At 38.1% G+C, this 24083-nt stretch overlaps 1 protein-coding gene across 5 annotated transcripts in view; it reads right to left on the reverse strand.

Moving 5' to 3' along the window:
* Positions 1-339: 339 nt before the first annotated feature.
* AFAP1 (actin filament associated protein 1) overlaps positions 340-24083 on the reverse strand; it is a 120586-nt gene continuing 96842 nt past the window's right edge. For 3 of the 5 annotated variants that reach the window (XM_035547116.2, XM_035547119.2, XM_035547118.2), the window contains 10 exons: positions 20926-21137; positions 18955-19100; positions 15274-15391; positions 11853-11967; positions 9905-10069; positions 9121-9311; positions 8223-8384; positions 6373-6435; positions 6229-6279; positions 340-3698 (listed from right to left, as the gene is read on the reverse strand). In XM_035547116.2, the coding sequence (XP_035403009.1) occupies positions 6274-6279; positions 6373-6435; positions 8223-8384; positions 9121-9311; positions 9905-10069; positions 11853-11967; positions 15274-15391; positions 18955-19100; positions 20926-21137 (1178 nt within the window). In that variant the 3' untranslated portion in view covers positions 340-3698; positions 6229-6273. The remainder of the gene's footprint in view (positions 3699-6228; positions 6280-6372; positions 6436-8222; positions 8385-9120; positions 9312-9904; positions 10070-11852; positions 11968-15273; positions 15392-18954; positions 19101-20925; positions 21138-24083) is intronic. The other 2 variants (XM_035547120.2, XM_035547121.2) reach the window with 1 other exon arrangement.

The following is a 24083-nucleotide window of genomic DNA, read 5'->3' on the forward strand; positions in this document are numbered from 1 at the left end:
CACAGTTATCTTGCCTGATAATTAGTGCACTCTGATTCTGATCTACTTTAATTTCTCAGGGGTAATTTTTATCGCTGTACATAAAAATGTACACTATCTTATTAATTGGTTTGACATCTAAGCAAACAGATATAGTGACACTAGATAAACAGTACCTTCTGCTATGAGCGCTAAATGCATTGAACTACCATTTTCCATTGCTGGGCTCTCTTTTAGATATAGTGTATTCAAGTTGAAGAAAAATTGCACGGTTTAATGGGGACAAAAGTGACACAAAGAAATATATATACTTTTATATACTTTTTTTGTTTTGTATTTTCAAGTAACAAGAAACAACAATGCAAATACTTCTTTTATTTATGACAGGTAACTTTATTAATAATGGTCTTGTATCTGTCGCACCTACCAGGTGCCAGTCTTTTTTCACACTCTGCAAGACTTCCTGAAGAATAAACTAGAAAGGCATAAAGTTAGTTGAAGCTACTAAGACACACATTTGTAGGTGGGTCTGTTTTGGACTTTTTTTTTTTTTTTTACAGAGTTTCCATGAATGTGTGCCAAAAATATTAAATACATTGAGAAATACAGTAGAAAGACTATATTTACAGTCAACTGTAATGGGCACTGCCAACATATCCAATAACAAAAATAAAACAAAAACTTTTTTATGTTTCTTTCATGCTTTTTTTTCACAGAAATTTTTAAATATGATTTTGTTTTTTAAAAAATACAATAAGCAAATAATTACATTCTTAATATGAGAACATTATCTTACAACATACAGCCTGGGCCAATTAGTTTGAAAGTGTCTTAAATGAAAAAAAAAAAAAAAGATACTAAATTAAGTATTCTCCATTTCAAAACTCAAATTGCCACAATCATCTCTTAAAAAAAAAAAAAAAAAAACAAACTTTGATCCCCTAAGATTATGATCTCTTTTTTAAAAAAGCATCACCCATTAAAAAAAATAGAAAAGCACCTGGTATAGTAACAGGAGTTTGTTGAGGAAGCACAAGTGTAACATTTTCTCAAAAGACACAGAAATGCAATGTTTTAAAATACAATAAATTTCATTTTAAAAAAGTCATACTGCTCTATTACTGACTTTGCCTGGTGACCCTGAAATCCTGAAAACATTGAAAATACAAGCTCTGTTGCTTTTTATAAAAATTGCACAGCAACAGTACTATTAAAAAAAATGGAACATATTTCACAGCACTGGATGTGGCCCATTGAGAGATTATTTCTAGAGGGTTTTTGTTTATTTGTTTCCTCCTTTGAAAACCTTGGCCATTACAAAGAATAGACATGTCACTAAAGGCTAATTGCAATGTTACCATTAGAGACATGCAATTACACAGTACGGGGTGGGGAAGTGGCTTTAAGGAGCCTCTGCAGGAGGTTGGGCGAAAGGGCATGGAAGATACAATACTAATATTAGGTAAATAAGACTGACTCAAAGGAATTTGGCTTTTGATTACTCTGCATTACTTGATGCGGGACCACTTCTTAATGGCAACTGTTACATCCTTGCAAATGTTTACTAGAAGCCTAATTTGCATCATAAATATGTACAGATATAAATTAAATATTTATTGAAATATACAAATAAATAACTTAATTTGAAATAAAAAGCCTAAATGAACTTATTTTTGCTTCAAATTTGTTTCTGCTAATATTTATGGGAACTTGGTGATGTTTAGTCCATAGTCATACAGCATAGAATGTGCCCTCCACTTACAGTAATAAGTAAGCAGATGACTGAAAATAATATAAAAAAAAATCCTGTTTTCGATGAAAACCACACTGACACTTGCTTCCCTATAGTATTTGCATTCCTGTGGCACTTTGTACAATTGCACAGTCCCAGGAAGCAAAGAGCCTTTTCCAATCTTGGACCCCATTTCTCCTCTGCTAAGGGTCAATGTGATGCCTGGCACATTTGGGAAACGGATTTAGCACTTCTGTGTGCACCATTATGGACACGCTTTTCAAACCACCTGGCATACACCTGATTTGGGGGAGCTGCTAAGTGCTGGGTCTTTCTGATAGCTCTGTGCATGGGCTCTGGGTTTGCCAATCCTAACAGTTCCTTCAGGAAGTCCTTTGGTGTCCATAACGTCCGGGACCACTGGACCATAACGGGATTTGATCACTGGTAACTACTGTGTTGCCAACTTCTGTGATTTTACTTGCAAGTCTTAAGTAACTATCAAGATTCCAGCACTAATATCTCTGATAATCTTAAAATATGAGTACTTTTTAATTTTTTTAATTAAAGTAATTTTCTAATCCTCACAGCTGAGGAAAAAAATCTTGAGAATGTGATTGAAAGCTCTCCAAAGGCTTAAAAAAACCACAGAGAATAAATTAAAAGAACCCAACTCATTATATATTTTTTTCTCCCTCCTGATTTTTTTAAGCCAATCTTGAGATTTTGAAGGACTTCAGCTGGCATTTTACTGCACATAACTTTGCAGGAGTGACGTAGAGACAAAGAAGAACAGATATCTACAATTTTACAGACTAAAATGCAAGACACAATTTCCTAGTAAACAGAAATGGACTCCTGTCTGAAAAATCCCCAATTCCTTGTAAAAAGGTTTATAAAAAGAGCCTTAAAATTATCATCCTTTCAGTCTCATCTTCCTCAAAAATAATAGCTGAGGTCTGAAAAGACGAAGGAAACTAAGTACAGCAGTGTTCTATAACTCAAGTTTTACAATACTATATTATTAAAAAAAAAAAAAGACTGACCACATAACCTATTCTGAGTTGCCATTATGTGTTGATTAATTTCAATTATTTTTCTTTTTCAAAAAGTATAGAAAAGAAGCAATATCTAAAAATACCTGTTTGCCATTTAAAAAAGTCAGGAACAAATCATTGCTTGACAACATGACCTTTGAAAATGACTGGTGCTTCGGAATAAAGAGAACGTACTAAAAAGCATTTTTTTTCAAAGTATGGCAGCTTTTTATCTCCCAATGACAAAAGCAACTGTCTTAAAAAGTATCAGAGAACTCTTCACAGCTGAGTTGTGTCATTCCACTGTTTCTCACTGCCATTGAGGCCAGTGGCAATGAAGAGCTCCTGACTTCTCAGTTCAAGAACGTCATGACCCCGTGAACACATTTCTTCAGTTTTCTTTTGCCACATGGACAGCAGTGTGACTGCTAATGAGCAAGCCTTGGCTCAGCAACTTCTGTGGCAAGCAGAGCTCTCCGAGGCAACATTACCTGCAAGAGCACGTATCTGAAATGATTTCACATCATTCTAAAGAACACACTGATCTTCAGTGCTGTTCAGGCCATCTGATGTAACATAATTAACATTGCTGCTCTATACTGTTTCAGCAAAGTAAACTTTCAATTGCAACTATATGCCTCTTTTTACTTACTATGGCTGGTTTGCTTTTTGGTTTTCATTTTCGTTACCAATGAAGTTGGAAATAAAGAGTTACAGGTAATAAAAAGGGGCACACATAGTTACACAGCAATACAGTAGAGGGAATACAGGCAAATTAGCGCCAAGCTACCATTAACTTAACAGAATTATAAAACCTCTTTTGGCGTATCACTTGATACCACTTTTTGGATGAGTCTTTTGCAGCCTATGTCTTGGTCCATAATAGGTAAGGCCTTTATGGAAACTGAGTGGTTTTGCTATACTTATGTTCCATTTTTCATCTCCCATTCCTGGAAGGGGGAAAGAAAGATATGGAAAATGTTAGAAAAATCAAGATATTTCACTGATGTCATCAGATCTGCTAAGCCAAAACCAGCTGAGGTCAGTAACAGTATTTCCATTGACTACTGGATCCAGCCATCTACCCACAAATTAGTTAGGGAACGTTAACAAGTATGTCCTGATACGGTCTGTGCACAGCCTCCACCCCTCTACAGCTACATATGGCAACTTTTTTCTAGTACTTTCTAGGGCTTTCTAAGTTACATATGTGAGAGAGAAGTAAGCACTCAATATCTCTCATAGCTGACACCAAGTCGTTTTACTCTTAAATACTCTTCAATTTTTTACTGTAAAATTCCTGGTAAGCACACGTTATGGCTAAAAAGAGAAGCTTACAGGCAGTGTAAAGTAAAGTTAGTTGACACTGAGTTTGTTTCCCATATACAGAATCCAAGTTGACCGATTGCTCATTAAATTTAAGAAATCCCTTTGCTTTTCCATCCCTCAGTTTCTCTGCCTGTTAATTGCAGATAATGACACCTACCATCCACAGCAAAGCATGTGATCTACAATGCTTTCATCCATGTATTTCAGAGAAAGGTATCGCTATTGCCATTTCTTCTGCCACAGAAGTGAAAAGTCACAATGAGATTGCTATAGCTAAACACCTCATTTAATGAAACTTGTGGCTATTGACTTGGGATGATATCTACAGTACTTCCTAATATTACATCAGAGCAGAAGATGTGAAGAAGGATGGGCTGAGCCTAGGACATGCATGATGTACCAACTCCCTTAAACACACAGATCAGGAAATAATGAAGCGCCAAAGGAGCTGGCCTCTCGCTGAAGTAATCTCTGTGGAGCAATTCCACAGCTGTTCCTAGCCAGGAACCGGGGTCTACAAATTCCTCTCCCACCCATCGATTCTGCAGAGATACTCTGCAGGCAGCATGTTAAGTTGGCTCCCAAGCTGAATTCCTGAGTTTAACACTCATTCCACACTATTTAAGAGCTCTAGCTGAAAACTGTTACTTATGTATGTAAATATCTGTTTCTGCTGCTGAAAGCAGTAAAAGCATTAGTTTGGCTGAACAGCTGCATGACCGTGACACCTCTTCAACCATTGTAAAGCACCACTAAACTCATAGTCAGTGATATTAGCAATGCAAGAAAAAAAAATAGTAGGTTTAGAGCAGGTATAGAACAGTTTAGTATTTTTTAAATCTTTTTTTTTTCTCCATTTATTAAGATATAATGCATTTTTAAGTATTCAATTAGAGCTTTAAATTATGGTAAACCTAAACTTAAAACACAGGATTGGTGAACTCTAGATTACTTTGAAAAAGGATGCTAAATATATATTCTCTAAGTCTATGCTGCCAAAGCTCTAAAGGAAGTCCTTGGCTGAGCAACTGGGAAGAGAATTTTTTTAAGATGTGTTAAATAAGCCTTGAAAGCAGCAGTTTCTTCTGCAGGTACAGAAGGAACATCTCCTTTGTTTCCATTGCTCCATCAGGTTCAAGTCAATGAAAGAATGTTTAAGTTAACATTATCAAATTGAATGAGAGCTGGGAAACCAGGAGCGCTCATTTTCTTCTCCAAGCCCCAAACATGAGCAAAATGTAAGCTGCTGACCTTCACCAATCCAACAGTTTTGAAAACAAATTAGACGCAATCACTACAGTCTCCTTGCTACACATAAAAATTTGATTTTAGAAAGTCATTTGACCTACTTAAATAATCATTTTATTCTTGCACAGCAAGAATATTGGGAGTATTTTACTTAACTCACAATGCTAATGCAAATTGCTGTTTTCTACATTTTAGTTAGTCTCCATTTCCAGCACAGTAGATTACCAAAATCACGAGAAAATCCTTCTGACTGCTGAAAAATTTGCTTTTTTTTTTCTTAAAACAAACAAACAAAAAAATAGATATTACAACACAAAAAGCTAAAAAAAAATCCAGATAACTGTATGCATAGATATGTACAGTGTTTGTCTTAAGTACTCAACGACCTTGTTGCTGCTTTTAGATTTCTCCCTAGATCTGTCTTCTTACTCCTCTCTGTATTCCCCTCTCATGGTGATGCATCTGGAGAGATTTCTGTCAGAGCAGAACACCCCCCCGGGGGCAGCACTCTGCCACACAGCTCTAACACAGCAGGCTGGACAGTGCACGCATTCTGCAGCAGGAGCTGCCCCAGCAGAGAAGGGCGCAGTGCTCTGGGCTGCTGAGCACAACAGTGCCAAGAGGGTGGCTGCAAACAAAAGGGTGGCTGGTGACAAGCTCAGCATCCTGGGTGCAAGGGCGGAGTGAGAAGGGAGGCATTCAGTGCATTTAAATGCATAGTGGAGAGAAAAAAGAGGAAAGAAAAAAAGGCATTTTGAATGCTTATACAACCATAACAGTGGGCGATTTGCCAGTTGCTGAACACACAAGCATTAGCACGGACATGAAATCCGTTTCACTCCCACACATTGCACTGACATTCATGCACCAAGAGCCAAGTAAGTTCTGCTCTGGGATACTCACGTGTGACTCCCTTTGTTTAGCCACATCTATAAGGCCTGGGCTCACTCATAACTGCAAAAGGCCAAAAGAATTGAGAGCCAAATTCCACCCTCGCATATGCACATTTAACTCCCACTGAAGGGAGGGTGTGCTGCAGATGCATACCTGATGGCAGGATTTGGCTGCTGCTCCTTGCGAATGGGCTGAGCACAGCTTGGGTTGCACCGTCTAATTCAGCAAAATTTCACCGTTAATATTTAGCGCATGAGGTTTTTTAGGAAAAAGCTGTTAAAGCTGAATTGGATACTTTTGAGTTATTTTTCCCAGGGTAGGAAATACACTTAGTAGCTCCATAGCCTTTCAGATTAGCCTGATTTTATATGCAAGATTCCTCTACAAAAGGACGTGACCAAAATATCGTGCCATCCAAAGTGTAGCGATGTCAAACAGCACAGCAGGCTGCGTCCTGTATGGTGCAAGTTGCGCACAAAAGTTAACTACAGCTGGAAGGTGTTCTTTACATCAATTTTTTTCAGGTTTTTATAGTGCCCAGGTTTCTTCAGCTCTACAGATTAAATATGCCTGTCTAGTCTGTAGCACGTGTGAAACAAATCCACACTCCCTTTTGTCAGGCCTGTGCTCTAACTGCTAGACCATATTTTACCGGTAATGCTGTGCTAACATGCAAATCTAAGACAAAATGTGTTAGAGATCATCTGTATGGGACAAATTATAGTATAATTCGCATACAAAGATAAGCTTCAGAGTACATGAATCCTTCTTCAGGTTTGAAACAAACTTCAAACTTCAAAGTTAAATAGAACTGAAACTAATTACTCCCAGTTTAATTATTGTTATCCAACTTAAATGACAGAAAAGGCCATTGATGCCCATGGAAAAGAGGGAGGAAGGTGGGTAGGAAAGTGCTCACATAGGTACAGCACGAGAATTAGTTCATGGCTTGGGCAATGTAGAGAGCTTAATGGGGGCTGGGAGAAACACAGGGAGAAACTGGGATGTGTCATAAAATCAAATCATTTGGTGAGCTGATGATGTTTTATAATCTAGTACATTTAGGTGCCAGACTTGTGCCTGACACATTTATCACTGTAAATGTATATTATCAATGAAGACTGTAACTGCTTTTAATGAAAGTTACTTAAAAAATCCCTATTTTGCAGAGTATTTTATTATTTTGAGAACAGAAAGGGACTACAAAGAAGACAGATGTCTAAGATTATTATTGTTTATAATTACAATTAGCAGTGGACTACTAAATCAACAACAGCTCGGGGCAGTGCTATTACTGTCACCCTTGGTTATATGCTGCCCACATGCCTATGTTGCTGGCAAATTTAGCCCAATGGTCATGCAAATCTCATTGAACGTAAAGCACAAAACTTGAAAAAAAAACTGTAACAATACAAGAATGCAAATTTCAGCCTGATCTTGTGAAATTACATTAAATTAATTTCTACTTGAAATGTACATTAAGAGTAGTTAAATTGCATAATGCACTTTCAATTACTGTAATGCAGAACCATTCTGTTCTGTGTCAGCTGGCAAATACCAAACCTGAAAATGTGTTGCATCAGAACACTTACTGTAACTTTCAGCTATACTGGTTAGCGTAACTTAGTGGATTTTGGATGGACTGTCTACACCACACACCACTTACCTCACAAATTAAATTTATAAAGGAGCAGAGAAAAACAGGGAAAGAGAGGGAAGTAGAACTAAATCTGTCTGTCAAAGTACTTATCAATTCTTCTGCAAACAATTCCCCGAAACCAACCCTGACTGGAGGACGAGCATGCAGTATTTATAAAGTAATACAAATAATCTAGATATTGTAGAGTCTCTTCTTAAACCTAATTTTTACCAACAGAAGCAGAAGGAACCTATCTTTCCCACTCTCTACCTCTGTCCCTCTACATGCAAATAAGACTTTTTTTTTTTAAAAAAAAAAAAAGGTAAGAAGAAGGACAGAGAAAGAAAGCTACACATCTTCTCACCTTTGCTTTTCGAAGTACATGGCCTCGACATGGAGAATTATTTGATGAAGGAGGTCGCTTCAGAGCTGCTGCGCTGTTCACAGGTATTGAGCACTCGGTATCACTGGTATCACAACTGGAGATTGGAGAGTTTTCCAAAGTTCGGTGCTTGAAAATTGGAGACTAATAAAGAGTGAAAACCCTACCTTGAGTTTCCTCCAGATAGTCACACAGGCAGTATTATTCATCTAGACTTAGAAATCCAGAAACTATTTTTAAAGAAATCATACTCATGATAATGTTGAATAAATGAAAACGGGGCTAGAATAAAAGAAAAAAATACAAATTCTGTGTTCTGTGATGAAAATTAAAGTTCATTTTCTGTCATAAAGTAACAATGGGTCATAGGGAGGAATTGACATCTCTCTTAGATCCCTCTAATACAGCTACCCAGCTGCTTCTGGCACAGCTCCATAGTATGAGCCAGGTTGCCACACTCCATCAGGAATGTGTGAGATGCAGCCATTGCAAAGGGTGACAGTGGGACCAAAACAAGCAGGTCTCAGCCACTGCATGATGATTTGGTGCATTTAAAACTTTCCTTAGGATGGAGCAATGTCTCAGTTTATGCTCTTGCAAACATCAAGGACAATGAGGCATCGACTTTTGTGCCTTATCGTATCACAAATAATAGCTACATACATAGTACCTGTGATTCCCATGTCTTCCTGCTCCCATTGCTCTAGAAAGTACACCAGATGTAAGTGAAGAATGCAAGTAATGCAGAAAGGAAATAATTAATTCTGTTGTTATTTCGTGTGCTTAACAAACTTTTTGAAAACTCTCACTTCACATCCATTTTACTGGAGCCCTTCTAACCCATGGTACTAGGGTTTGCATATTCAGTGGACTGGCATACCTGTGGGCTTGATGTTCCTGACTTGGGCTCAATAGCCAAGCCCAGTGTGATGCCACCAGCCAAGGCTTTCTTAAGGCTCTCCTTCACCTCAGTGAGTTCTAGCTCCAGGTTTACACGCTCAGCCTCCTTTGCCTTACATTCCTCTTCCAGCTTCTTTAACTTGTCTTCAAGAATTACTTGGGTCTTCCTGCCTGTCATCCACAGAAATGTTATTTCAACAACGAGCTTAAACTGACACTTTCAAAAATTTTTTTCTTTTTAAGAAAGTAAAGAACAAGAGTTCAAAAAAATCAATGACTTCACAAAAATGTTGCATATTTTGCAAAAAAACATCTTTCCATGTAAAAATCTAGTAACAGAAACCAAATGCTTTCTTTCAGGTTGCTTCCCAAGATTTCTAGTCTAGTTGCAAATCAGTATTTGTTTTGTTATTCTCCCATGTCATGAAAATATAATTAGCTAGTCACACTAAAATTATTCCTGTGTTCTGCTTAAGTCCCCATCACTGTTAGCTCATAGGTATACATATATATGTATATATACACATCAATTCATACATATACACACATATATTCATACATTATGTATGTATATATGTATAAAAAACAAATATAGATATTACTGAGTATAGTTTAACATCAAAGCCAAACAAATATGGACATTACAGAGTATAGTTTAACATCAAAGCCAAACCTCGTGTAGAACCACACCTTTGTCCCACAGTGCAAGGCTGGGAAATTAAGCCTACCGTGGGCAGGATTCAGCACAAAAAAGCACCTCATACCAGCATTGACTTCAATGGCAGCACGTAGATCTTTTCTTTCTTTTCGGAGCTGGGCCAGCCTATTCCGGAGAGCTTCCTTCTTCTTTAGCAGTTCCTCCTCTTTGCTCTGTAACCTCTTTGCATCTGCCTCCACACGATTTTTGCCATATTTGTACTGTTCTGCATCTGTACATATTAGATGGCAGTTATTTATTTCATTTGCCTGCTCCCATTCAAATTTTGATCACAGTTTAAAATGGGAGACAAAAAAATGTAGTTTTCTCAATTTAACTTTGGGTTAATCAGGGTTTTGTGGCATAGATGTTTTTGTACAGATGCTTCCTCAGCTGTTCAGGCAGCTCATTGCCTCAGTGACTTGGTTAAAATAACAATAAAACCCAAAACTATGCCCTAGATCTGAACATCACATGAAGCACTTCATGTTTTGAGAAACTGGTTTAACGCCACTCTTCCACAGGCTTTTTCTGAAGGTCTGTGATTCCTGCTGAGCTCTGAAGCGCAGCTACAGAAATGCTATGGGACACATAGTTTGTTCTCTAGTTTATACGTGAAAGATGAGAAATACCAGTTATTTTCTAGCACATTGTTTTTTAAAAATGGCGTTGCCCTTCTCTGTAGTTCAGAGGAAGAAAAGGAAGCTTCTCTTTATCTCTGAACCCTTGATTTTTAATTGGAAGTGGTCAAAGAAAAACCTTCTTGGTTGCCATTTTTACCTATTTTCCATTTCTACTTCAAGTACCTACAACACACATCTTTTCTCACCTGACTGAACAGAACACAATGATACTTAAGAGCTTTCTTTCTTCTTTTATTTGATTTTATAATTTTCCATACAAATGCTTTCTTTTCCTGGCTCACATATGTGTTCTAATTTATTTCACAGCCACTTCTATACCTCTGCTCTAGCTGCAGACTCAAAGGAAATAGGTCACCACACAGATCAGTTAGTCTGCATATTTGAAGGCAGTCAACTTCACTTAAACCATTCCTGACCAACAGTTGTCTAACCAGTTTTAATTGGTCTTTAGCATCTGAGATACCTTTACTCCAACAATCTATTGCAGTACAAATTGACCTGTGCAGTTAGAAATACACTTTTTTTTTTTCCTAAAGTCTAACCCAACTTTCCCATGTTCCAGTTAAGTCCACGACTTCTTAAAAAATTACCATGAGCTGAAAAAGCCATGTTCATTCCTTCATTGGCAGAAGCCAAATTTTGGAATCTATATCTTAAAAATTATAACTCTTTTTTTGTCTCTTCTTCGTTAAGGAAAACTGTCATTGTGAGGCTTGTTTTTCATTGCTAAAAATTATAGTATTGGGAATTAGACACGTTTCTCCTCATAATTTCCTTTCTTCCTAAAATTCCTTTACTGAGCCTTCATCTCAGGAAGCATATTTTCATATTACCTACAGGCAATCTACCTGCCCAGAAGAATCCATGTTCTGAATTTGCTGTTTATGGATTGAAATCTCATCTAAGGAAGCTTTTGAGCTTTATAGTTGTCTTCATTATTTTGTTGTACCTTTTTCTTTTTCATTAAAGATAGCAGTAATTCTGCTTATGAACAATATAATGTTCTAACATCTTTCCTAGCTTCTCATCCTGCTCTTAAACAGGAATACAGAATTACTCTTTGCCTCAAATGAAGAATCATTACTGATTTTTTTTTCCTTCTGCTCTCATGACTTTTTGCAGCCACAGGGCCACATTTCATATTTATCATTCAGCCCATGACAACCTTTTATCTCATGGCATGGCTGGAGTAACATTGAGTCACAGATGTACACAGTATCTCCTATTCAAAATCTTGGTGGGCATCTCCTGCCTAGTCTCTCAGCCACTGAATTAAAACTTAGTGGTTCTTTATCATCTGCCAAGAAGACAGCTGCCTTGGGTACCCTCATGTCTGCATTCACAGTGGCACCAGTGAGGAGATATACTTACTGGACGCTGTGCGCTTCACACAGGACACTGACTCAGGTTTCTTTGGTTGGCTGTTTAATGTTCTCACTTTTCCCGTGATCCCGTTAGCAGTCGCAGGAGGTTTCTTGCCTTTAAACTGTTTGAAAACAAAAGTACAAATGGTCTCTGGCTATTCCTGTGCCACTAGCACTGCAGTTATCCTTTCATCAAGGGCAAAGCTTGACCAAAAAAAAAAAAAAAAAGTTGCCGTATCAAAGAACCTTTACAGACTGCATTGATCCAGCTGGAGATGGCGCATCCTTCAGGAATTTTGTCTCTGAAAGCTGCCTGCTCAGCAGGATTCCAGAAGTGAAAACACCAGGAAACACAGGATGATGAGTGGATGAGCACCCCATCTCTAGTGATATCCTGGTTTCCAAATTATTCAAAACTCTGGCATTTACTGTACTAAGTCATTATGAGGCAGAAGAGTTTTACCTCAAAATAACTTCACACAGTAAAGATTCTTGAAACACAGGTTTTTCAAAGTTAATTGCATACAGACAGACCCAACAGGGTTTGCCATACAAAAATTCGACACCTTCTTATTTACTATATGGTCTTTCCATCACCATGGTATATGGATTTATTTATTTATTTTTTTAAATGATAAAATTATTACACATTTTAAAACATTAGGAGTTAATGCATTAACCTCCTCTTCTACAATCTCTAGCTACTAGTTAAAAGTTTTCTTACTTAAAAAAAGGCAAACTCTTATAATGGCTAGACAGGACCAGATGATCTTGGAGGTCTTTTTCCAACCTTAAATGATTCTATGATTCTATAAAATTACCAGAAAAAGTATGTTTCACATCCAAGGGGAGCAATATGGACTGAAACCTAGGATGAGAAATGCTGTCTTGCCTACTCCTGGTGTTTCAATCCGGAAAGCGTTAGCCAGGCACGAGGCATACCCGTGACACAGTATCTTCACCTGCTTCTAAAAGCTTTTGAGGACTGAACTGAGAGTGCAATTGAGAAACCTGCTGCAGCAGCCTAGAATCAGGGAAATTTATTGCAGAAGCCCCATCTTTGATTCTGCAACTTCACTGAATGCTATTATTTGAATATGAGGTTTTTGTAGGGTTTAAGTTAACGCACAATACAACAGGTACCTGACACAAGGGAAATAACTCTTATCTAACTGTGCAGTTTCAGATTAGATTGAAAGCCACGCATCTCTGTGATACTTTGACAGGCTTATGCCAATGACCAGCTTTCGGAGACTGGCTACAGGCTGTCACAACCAAATTGCTGTCACAACCAAGCCATATATCACTTTTTTTTTTCTAGTCATTATTCCTTGCCTAAGGAGATAGAAGGTGTCTCAGTATGCATTCAGGTTAAGTTTGGAAGGCTGTATTTTATTTTTTGATATTATCTGCAATCTGTAAATTGTCAAGAGCTTGTGGGGAAGGCCTTCCCCATGTGCCACGAGGAGACAATGCTTCCACAGCAGAATTTACAACTTAGCAAAACTGTTTTAAGGCCAGTAACTTATAGCTAAACCCCAAGCACTTCAGTGCTCAGATTGACTGAAATAGCCCAACATCCTTAACATAACAACCAGATAAACAGAACAGACAAAAAACAAAAAAAGTTTTGTCAAGTATTAAATAGTACAGTACCTGCGAGACTGATCCCCTCCCCACAGCAGAGGTATTAGTGACAGACTGAGCAGAAGACAGATTGGATGAGACAGGGTGTTTGTAATGGTTAGAGGAGAGTTTGTCAGTAGATAACCTATTGGCTTTTCTGTCAGCTGGCGGATAGCGTGCAAAGATTTTTGGAGACGGCAAGTTATCGTACAGGCCTGCATTATCATAAAGCATTTCTTCTCCAATGTTCCTGCTACGGGAAGAAGGAAAGCCATCTTCTGGTTCCCACTGCAACATACACACTTTGGCAGTTAGTAAACAATACATCATGCAGAACCTAAATGAAATTAAAACATTAGTAAGATTTTTGACCATAGCAAGCCCTCTGCATTTAGTAAGCATATGCTTATTGCTCACACTTGAAGCTAACTACTTAGTAAGGTGGGAGAAGGCACAGTGTGGAAAGAAAGCATTGCATTACATGGTTTATAGCCTTTGCATTTCAAATAGGATGAGCAAGCCAGTGCTATCCTAGCACTCTCCCTGTTCACATATTGTACCATCAGTTTTTATCTCTAACACTGAGAGGGCACAAGGAGACTGTGTTAACACAAGAAGAATGTGTTAACAAGGGATACTCATGGTCTGTAAATCTGGTACATAAGTTGGTAAAAGTAATAATGCCTAACAGCTAGCTGAAGCTAAGAATTGTTGGCTTTTTTTTCCTTTTTTTTTTTTTTTTTTCAGGTTGTATGTCTTTCCAGTGAATACCAGCTGCTGGAATGTTAGCATTACATTTTCTTTGCTGGAGGATTATTATTCTGAGCTAACTATCTAAAATAGCTATAGGCCATTTGTCCATTTCCTTTTTTTTTTTTTTCTTCAGAAAATGGAAAGCTCAAAAACAATACTCCAGTGATTCATTCAATTAATCTTAAAAGAAACCAAAGGCCTGGTTGCCAAATATCCTTCCTTAATCCATCCTGGCTGTGGCAGTATGCTACTCATACAAAGGCTTAAGCACATCCAAGAACTACACACAGAGACTACTCACCCCCCATGCCGTTGCGTGCAGTTCCCAACAGGGTTTTTTCCTACCATCTTTCTGACATTACTAAGACATGATGGAGGCCTGTACTTGCAGTCCGCTTAGCACTTTGAAGCAATGAATTCTTCTGAGCTCAGCCTTAGTGGGGACCTTTATGAAGCAGCCCAACTTAAGGGCTTCCATATCTCGCCTGTAAATTTTCTTGAGGCCCATGTATTACTTTGGGTTAATATCCATTATGTGTTAAGTGCTATTACACAGCTGCCTATGATCAGCTCTGCAAGTTAGAAGGATGGAAGTGAGCCCTGTGGCTCTCCTTTGGGATCTGCAGTACCTGCTCTCATGAGGAACACAGCCCCAAGGATGGAAAAGTGTTCTGGTTTTTGTTTGTTTGTTTGTTTGTTTTCAACTGAGACCAACAAAATGCCTGGTGTAACTGAGTACTCAATTTTGCCAGGTCCAGTGTGACTGAAAAATACCTTCTTAAGATGGTACTGTATTCAAGGACCTGGCAACAAATCGTCAACAGGCAACTGCTTTCTAAATGCACGCTGGCTCACATGCAGGTTAATGTAAGCAAGATGTCCCACGCCCCTAATACCCTATAGGTGTGAGAGAAGTTTGCAGTCCCCAGTCAAAAAAATAGGACTTCATTTGGAAACTGCCCACTGGGCCTTTTTAGATAATATAATTTTCAGATGTCCATGCATTCAACACATGCAAACCATTTGTTCTGTGTAAATTCAATTCTTACCGATCCATTTATGCAGGGAACATCATCATAATGAAGTGCCATTCCACTCGGACATGCGTAGCCATTGGCAGTGCTTCCCCGGTATGGATTTGTGGATATAACTCGCCTGTTCATAAAACTGAAAAAAGTGAAATAAAAATAATAAAAAACAGCACTTGAACTGAGTCTAAATGATGATTCGGTGGTATGTTCCCTGTATCTGATTTTGTAGTCTGGAAGCACATATCTTCTCTCCATCTGCAGGAAAGCTGAGGACAGTTTTCCCTTTGCTACTCACATGTTACTGCTAGCAGCCAATATTACACCATATGTTTCTGTACTGTATTCTTACAGCGGGGATAAGGCGGTGTGAAAGCCAGGATGGCAACAGCTGTAACTGCTCAGTGGCATGTTTACATGGGAACCTGCTGATCTATGTTATAAACCAGCTTGCCAGTGTCACATAAATGTTCCCTTGTTGTCTGCATGGGGGAGAAGCAGGTGTTTCTGAGTGCACGCATGTCTGGGGGGATGAGAACTTGGAATCCGGAGGAACAATAATTAAATCCAGCAAAAAAAAATGAAAAAAGAAGTGGAACTTGGATAAAATCTGAGTCAACACATCCATCAAAATTTGCAGAATAATTTATTCCCCAAATTGTGGGGATTTTTCATGTCCACGTCAGAACTTTTGGCTAGGTAGAGTTTGCACAATGGCACTATGCTTCCCAGCTCTCTGTCTGGGTAACTGCACGCAAATATTCCATATTCTCATTATTGCTATGTTTCACGCAGTGGATGTGAGCCCTCTGAATGCTTCAAAAGGGATATATATTTTTCCTTTTGTTTTCTCTTCCCAAATCTATCTTGTAGCTTGCGTTACTGGAATTCTGAAGAATATCACAGACTACAGTGGGCTTTGTGTTGGGAGCAAAGATCTAACAACGCAGAAACTGACAGAATCAGGCCCAATAGCAATAATGACCTCAAGAGTTAGTTTTCCTTTCTAGCAACCTCTGAAATTGAATGAGGTATCAAGTGAGATCCCAAATAATTCCTACAGATTCAGGTATATGTGAACAGGAAAACAAAGCTTTCCATCTCAAACAATGGGACCATTCAGGCTCTGTGGTGATATTCATAAAATATGACAAAGCCCTACTAAACCTGAGAGGGTCTTCTGTAGTGCTGGCTGGAGCTCAAAAGTTCTGTGGTTTCAACATTCGCTTTCTTTTGGCTTTGGAATAACATATAGTTACTGGATTTGTTATTCAGAGAGAGACAGACCTCATCCAGCTATGGCTCACCTGAGCCATGGGAGAGCCAGTTTCACAGGAGGGATGAACCTGCCTGGTTGAGTGCGAGCCTCTTAGGTCTGCCACAGCCCCAGTGAATGCACAGGTAGTGCATGGGTGGAATAATCATTAGCCAGAAGTTTTGCTTGTTAAAACAAACAAACAGTAAAGAGCCTAAGATAAATGCCATGATAAAAGTGTTTATCATATCTCATACTCCATTAGACGTTATTAAAGGGCTGCATTTGTTTACTGCTCCTCTTAATGACGAACATTACTCAAGTGTTTCTGGTTAGTCTGAAGGACTGCATTTGGAGCTGTTATTGTAGCTTTATTTATTTATTTATTTAAGTAGCTTCATTGAGAGTAATGCATAATAGCCAAGTCTGAAAACTGGGATATTCATTAACAACATCTGATGCACCTGCACTAACTGTTTCCACCACCACAGTAAGCTAACATTTATGTAAGTATCTGCAAACACTTCATAAGCATTATTTCAGTAAGCCTTTTTAAACCAGTTTACAGATATATCCTTGTAAATTAATTGTATTCTGAAACTGCTAGATGGGAAAGCCAATGGAAAAAAAAATTGGAAACAACTTTTATTCAGCCTTTCCTAGATGCCTAATGATTTACATACAGAAAATTGATGGGATTATTAATGAAGAGCCAATCACTTGGCACAGTAACAGTCTCAGGAAAAGAATAACCAATAAATTGAAGTGACTGATTGATAACCAATGCTGTAATGATAACTGTTGTTAATTTGGAATATTGATATTTGTCCTATAAAGAGTGGCAATAATATTTTGTTTACACAAGCATCATTGTCATTTCTCCTTATTTTCTAGTAGTTGAAAATCAGCAGATGGCTACTCTACTTGCTTATTGACAAGCTCTTACAGTCTTTTTAAGACACCCAATGAATTTTAACTAATTCTTAATAGGGGAATTCTGCTATTTTGCAAGTTGTTTGACATTCCTTTCTAACATGTGGTTTAGTTGCATATGTTTTTTCACTTGGCTCCAATTAATATCACATTTGTTCAGAAAAGGAAAGCCAAGCAATATTCAAGGGGAAAAGGTTTCCATTCTGTTTCGTTCTTAAATGTGGTTATTGCGAGATGATGACCGAAGCAAAAATACATGTCAACCCAGGATAAACTTTTTGAACCCTATTAACTTCAAATATTAATATAAGTCTATAAGCGAAGTGCATTTTGATTCTATCAAAATTATCTATTTTTTTGCAAAACTGGGATTGTGGTAACATTGAGTCATTTCCTATCAAAAGAAGTTCACGCTAGATCCTGAATGAAACTGCATTTTCCCTTGCTAAAGCTCTTTTAACACCTAGCTAATGGAAGAAGAGCCTTCTTTTGGAAAACTCTGAAGCTTTTGCCTTTTTTTTTTCATATTCAGTCTGTTTAAAGTTATGACAGGCAGATGGGTGTGATTCTCTAACGTATTGTCACGCGAATTCCATATTTGTGGAATTTGAAGGAAGTCTCATTTGGCAGAGATGAGGGATGACGCCTCTGCAAACTGTCTTGCCAGGCCACCCCTCTTGTGACCCCAGCAAACCACGGAGTACATCTGCAGCAGGAGATGTCGTGTGTCCCACTAGTTCCCTCGTTCCCATTTCTAAACAATCTTATCTAGCCAAGGAAAAATGACAGTCTCATCCCACCGGAGACTGCTTTAATGCCAAAATTAGTTAATTAATTTACTTTGAACATGTAAATCACTCTATATGCTAAGTATGGATTACTTTTTTCAACACAGGATTGGTGATGGGGAATTCACTGGAGTGATTTGCATTTTGAACAGAATTTCTGGGCTGTACCCAAGACTCCTTCCCAATTTCTACCTCCTAAATTAAAAACTAGAAATAAATTGAACTGGAGCTTGACTAAGTTTTTAATTAATCAAAAAAGAACTTAAGAAGGAAACACCGAGAAGGTGACTACTCAAGATGTAAATTTGCTGCACATTTTTAGTGGTTCTGTTCAGATACAAATATTAATATAGCCAAGAAGTAAATAATTTTAAACTGCATAGATTCATAGTTATTTACTTTTCAGCATTTGTCCTCTTCTAGTGATAACTCCAAGGCTTCAATCAAAATATAGCATTTAATAAGGAGACTTACTTTAAAAAAAATGAAAAATGAGTCAAGATTTGAGTAAAGTTGGATTGTGTCCGCGTTTTTACAGAACTTTAGCAGGATGCCAACAAGATAATCTTAAACACAGCTATCATGCTGTGATGCTGAGACACTTAAGGATTTCAAAATCTGGTAAAGGGCTGGGGGGATTTGATAAGCTCTGTTGGCACCAGAGTTAACGTGCAGATATAAATTCTCACAGTACTGAAAACACGCGGGCAGCTGAATGCCTCTCACCAGAAGGTCTGTTTTGCAGCCTGGATGACGCTTGCCGTCATTTCCACGTCGATGTAGTCATAGTGCAGAGCTCCAGGGTCTGTTGAAGATCCTGTTTCTGCCAGCAACATCCCTATCCATCTGCCCATGTCTTCAGAGGAGGATGCCTGCAAGGAGAAGCATACATAAGGTCTTTAGTCAGCCACTAAATTGGGGTTGTCATAGAATTATTTCAAAATGTTGCATTCTTCTTGGCTGACAAATTGCTACCATATTATATGAGAAGCTCTGGCTTTCTTCTGCTGAAGTTAGAAAACCCAGGATTTCTCACTAAATCTGCTTTGCTAGAAGTGCACTTTAAGTAAGCCATGTGCTCGTCAGTTATGATGCAATACGAAGTGGGCAATCTCCATAAATGAAGAAAAAATAATCACTTACGGCTAGTTGATTTAAATTCATGTCATGCTTATATTAGACCTCAGAAAATTGAAAACTGTAACAGAATTATTTTCCTAGGATAGGCTGGGGGATTTTAGTTAGGATGAATCCTGAGAATAAAGTATTATTGCCAAGTAGAAACAAGGAAAGAAAATAATGAAACAGTAGAAGAAGTTTTAGCTTTGTTTTTTGAAAAATTCCACTTGCATTTGTCTAGCTGATGGCATTTATTTTCCTAGTGGCACAAGTAAAAACAAATACTGTTAAAATATATTTTTTTTAAATCATATTTTACTTCAAGTCACCAATTGCGAAGTTAAAGAGCAGCAAAATAAATAATTTTTAAAAGGGTGGGAAAAAAGAAAGAGTGTGGTTTCTAAATTATTATTATTAATTTTTTTTAACATTTCTTGGCCTTTCATAGCTCCTTCAGCTGCTTTCTAGTTTTTCAAATTCTCTGAACTGCTCACATGCAATAGGACTTTTTGCAAGGACATGAGAATAGTATGACCTGCAGTGGGAAAGCCAAAGTGGTCAAAGTGCCTGTTGTGCCAATGAAAACAAAAGGTTGCCTTCCTGCTAAATCTTCACTCTGCTTCACTTTAAGTGGCTTTGCATTTCAGCTTTCAAAATATAATAAATACAGCCCCCTGCAAAAATCACTTTTCAAAGTTCAGTTTTGACAAGATCTGAAAACAAGATCTGACATAATTGTTTAACTTCATTTTGGCTTTTCAATCACATCTTGCACTTGAATTTGTGGCAGAGATGTTAAATGCTCTAAATAAGACTAGACATAGCCACTGAAGGCAATTTTCTAGATCAGATGGGTTTCCGATACCAGTTTGCCAGTCATCAGCAGTTGCCTACTGTTTTAGAACTGGGATCCCATCAGCCTGGATCCTTCCCCAGGTCAGATCAGCAGTTGTCCAGGCTGCAAGGACTACCACTGAGCTCTTCCCTGCTCCCATCCATCCAGGCACATAGTTACTGTGCAGCTAACATGGGTGAAGGTATGACTTCTGTGGTGCTAGAAGTATGTCACTGAATATACATGCAGTGTATAAAGAGACTCACCAAGTTGCTGGCATAATGTCTTTTCTTACTGTAGAGCTACATTAACTGGAATTCAGGCTGAACAAAAGTAGTTCATGTAAGCAGCAGACAAATGAGGGTAAAGATCTTGAGAGTTCCCATCAACAGTGGTCCATAATTTAATTATTGATAAGTTATTTACCCAAAGTGATTGTAACTCTTATACAAAAGTGTGCCTAGAGAAGGATCACAGAGATTTTAGTACCAAGTCAATGGAACACCAATGCAGGGAAAAAAAATCTTAAAGAGATTTCTGAACTGCATTATGCAACTTGGCCCTAAATCTCAGTTCCCCCTTTGCCTATAATTCTTTTTTTTTTTCTCCCTCCAGTATTTATTATCCATCTCAGTAATAATATTACTCCAAAGATTTTTCAAACGGCAAGTTAGTATGGAAGTGATTCTCTAATTTAGCTTGTGGTAGTCCCTACAAGTCATAGCCATTAGCAGCCACAGCACCTCAAGCACAGCAACCTCCTGCCCGTTCCGAAGCAGCCGGAAGGTCAGGGGATGCTTTGAATCCAGTCCTGGAATGACTTCACAGCCACGGAGAGGGATAGAAACAATGTGCGTCTTCAGATCTGTCCTGTCCTTGTGGAAAATGAGTTTATTATCTTTCACTCGGCACCAGCGCTCACGCCAACGGTTATTTGAGAGCACATTGAGATATCCTGCAATGAAATGAAATGTGAGATGTTTTACTCCTGACTTTTTTTTTCTGGAAAAAAAAAAAAAAAGAACACTACAACTTACTTTTCAATGTAATGCTAGAACTTAAACAACTTATTGCTCTTACAATAGGAAGTCCAGACGGATTTTATGAAGACAAGTAAATGACCTTGCCCCCAAAAAGCATATAAAGATGTGATCCTGCTCACCTGCAAATGGCTTTCTGTGTCAGTCACTGCAGTGGCTGGGTGAGCAGGAGCTCACCAAACCCCAAGACTTTAGTAAGAAGGGAAGAGGGAGAGTAGTAACAAGTACATACACAGCTGATGTGCTCACACAGCTTTTTCATAAAAGAACCACTTTCTTAGTGTATAATGGTTTTGATAACTGTGACTGCCCAAATTTTCTGGGAAAACCACAGTTCCTATTATATAATCAGGTGATGAGCTGGCTTCTGTAACATCCACAGTCAGAGTCCCAAAGACCTACTTAGCTCCTTCCACTCATTGACAGTTCATTCTGCTTTGCCAGAACGAACAATTAGCACAGTTAACTGTACACAATGATGTTACCTGTTCTGATTTCATTTAGAAAGAAGAATGCAACACTTCTAAAGAAGAATTTAAAGGGTCACTACTGATGCCAACAGAACTAAAAATTAATATTGGCTTAAAAATCAAGAAATAAATACATACAAAATTTAACTACAGTTTACAGAAGCTTTTTTTTTTCTTCTCTCTCTCATTTTTTTTTTCCCAAGGATACTACAATACCCTTAGAACAAATCAAAATTTCATGACTAAATTGCATTTTAAATAAACTCTGCTTTTCATATCATGCTCTATAACAGATGCAGACAGTATCTAGGTATATAGAGTCAGAAAATGGGGAGTGTCTTTCCTTCCCTGTCCCACAGCGACAATCATTCCAGACTCAGATGTTAAAATCAGGAAAATGAACGTCCAATATTGCTGTCTTGTTTCACTTGTAAATAGAAAAAAAGAAAAAAAAAAGGCAAACAAAAAAATCCCCCAACTATCTTTTGCTTCCAAATTACAGTTATTTGAATACAGCATGTACAGAGACAAATAATACCTTGTACAGGCCAGAATTTATTTAAAAAAAAAAATTCTTCTTTCTCAGGTCTGATTTTCGTTTAAGCACTTAATCATGTTGGATAACTATCTCTTTGGTTTTCACTAAAACTATGACCTATCATTATTTTTTCTGGATTTCCCTTCCAACATTATGATTCCAATGTCAAAGCTTGATCCAACAGGATATAGCAGATCAGAATTGCGCACATCTTGGAAGGTGCCATAAAAAAGGAGGATGTGCACAATCCTGTGATTTTGGCTCCTTGTGATGATCACACTCCAACTCTCCTTCCTCCTCCTGTAACAAAAACCTGTATAGCTGTGCATTATAATAGAATCCCTAGAAATGGAAAACCCTTCATGTGCAAGCCAGCTGGCTTGTTTTGGAGAGAGTCCTTTTTTCAGACAGTACTTTTCCCCCACCTCTGCTCCCAGTGCAGCTCTAAAAAAAACCTCTTCCAAACTCTCATACTTCACTTAATTAATCAGGACTGCATACTTGTCCTCCACAATATCTCTACTTAAAGCTTCAGAGCTTGACATGACCAAAATGCCTTGAGTGTGTTTCCAGTTGGGGCATTATCACTTCATCTTAGTCCAGGTGGCCGAAGACCAGTGATACTGTAGGGAAGAACTTTGCCGTGAGTCCAAGTGCAGGTGGGTTTCCATTTCCACTCTAGCTGGGTGTCCGCTGCAGCCCCGCTGCACTTTTCCCTTTGTTCATGGTAGGCAGAGCCTTCTAAAGTGTAAAAGCCTTCAACTATGGAGCAACCTCCCAGAGGGTATTGCACTCAGCCAAATTTCTGGTAGTGAGAAACTCCTTTTGCAAAGACTTCCTGCAATGACCAAAGCCTAGACACAATATATTTTTCTATAAAATTTGCAAGTGGTGTAGAGTAGAGCCAAATGCAGACAATAGTAATGGCTGTATTTATGTCCGTTTCTGAAATAATGATAGAAGTACTAGGAATTATTGCACAGCTGTGGTTAACATATCACATAATATGAAATAATCAACAGACTATGAGACCCAGGAAGTTAGAGGTTTTATGGAAGCCAGATGCTTCGGACAATGCATCTGGCTGGACACAGCTTTTACCAGCTGTTCTTTTGCTTGATAAATCACATCTGTACTTAGATGATGTATGGACATATATGCACACACTTATTTAATCACAGATTGCTTATGGGAATGATTCCCAAAGTGTGGCTTGAGAGCCAGCTGCCATCTATGAAGTTCTTGCTGGTGGTCTACGGATCTGCTTCTTTCACACTGGGTAAGCATCCATCACACTTTGTGCACGAAGGAGTTCTGCCAGCTGCTGCCTAATCACAGATTTCTGTGTTTCCCAGAGTTTTCCTAATCAATTAAAGGGGAACAGGCAAATCCAAATTCAAAATCCAGTGCAACTGATTCACAACTATCTTGCTATGGAACATTTTTGGAGAAGGCTGGAAGAAGAGTGGGATCAACTTTATTCAAATAAATAGGTGTTACTTAATATTGGAAAACAGGAGAATGTAAATATATTGTGTTGTTTGAAAATAGCAGAGCTGTGATGACATCAGCTAAATGCATTACACAAAGTCCTAAGTGGTAAGCAAACATTAACGGCTCAGATACATAACATAGGCATTTTCTGGATGTTTTTTTTAAATATACTTTATTGGTGTTGCCAAGCAGTACAGTTGTCATTAAGAATAGTCAACATTATCAGTTAAAATAGCTTACTCTAAATTTGTTACTTCATTCAAGTTTTGCCCCTATGTACCACTTTGGGAACCACACCTACAGTCAAATCTCTTTAGCTGAGGCCAGTTGACTGCTCTCATGACTGCCATCGCATATAA

The sequence above is a fragment of the Cygnus atratus genome, chromosome 4 (genome assembly GCF_013377495.2).
Source record: "Cygnus atratus isolate AKBS03 ecotype Queensland, Australia chromosome 4, CAtr_DNAZoo_HiC_assembly, whole genome shotgun sequence".
Taxonomy (NCBI): Eukaryota; Metazoa; Chordata; class Aves; order Anseriformes; family Anatidae; genus Cygnus; species Cygnus atratus.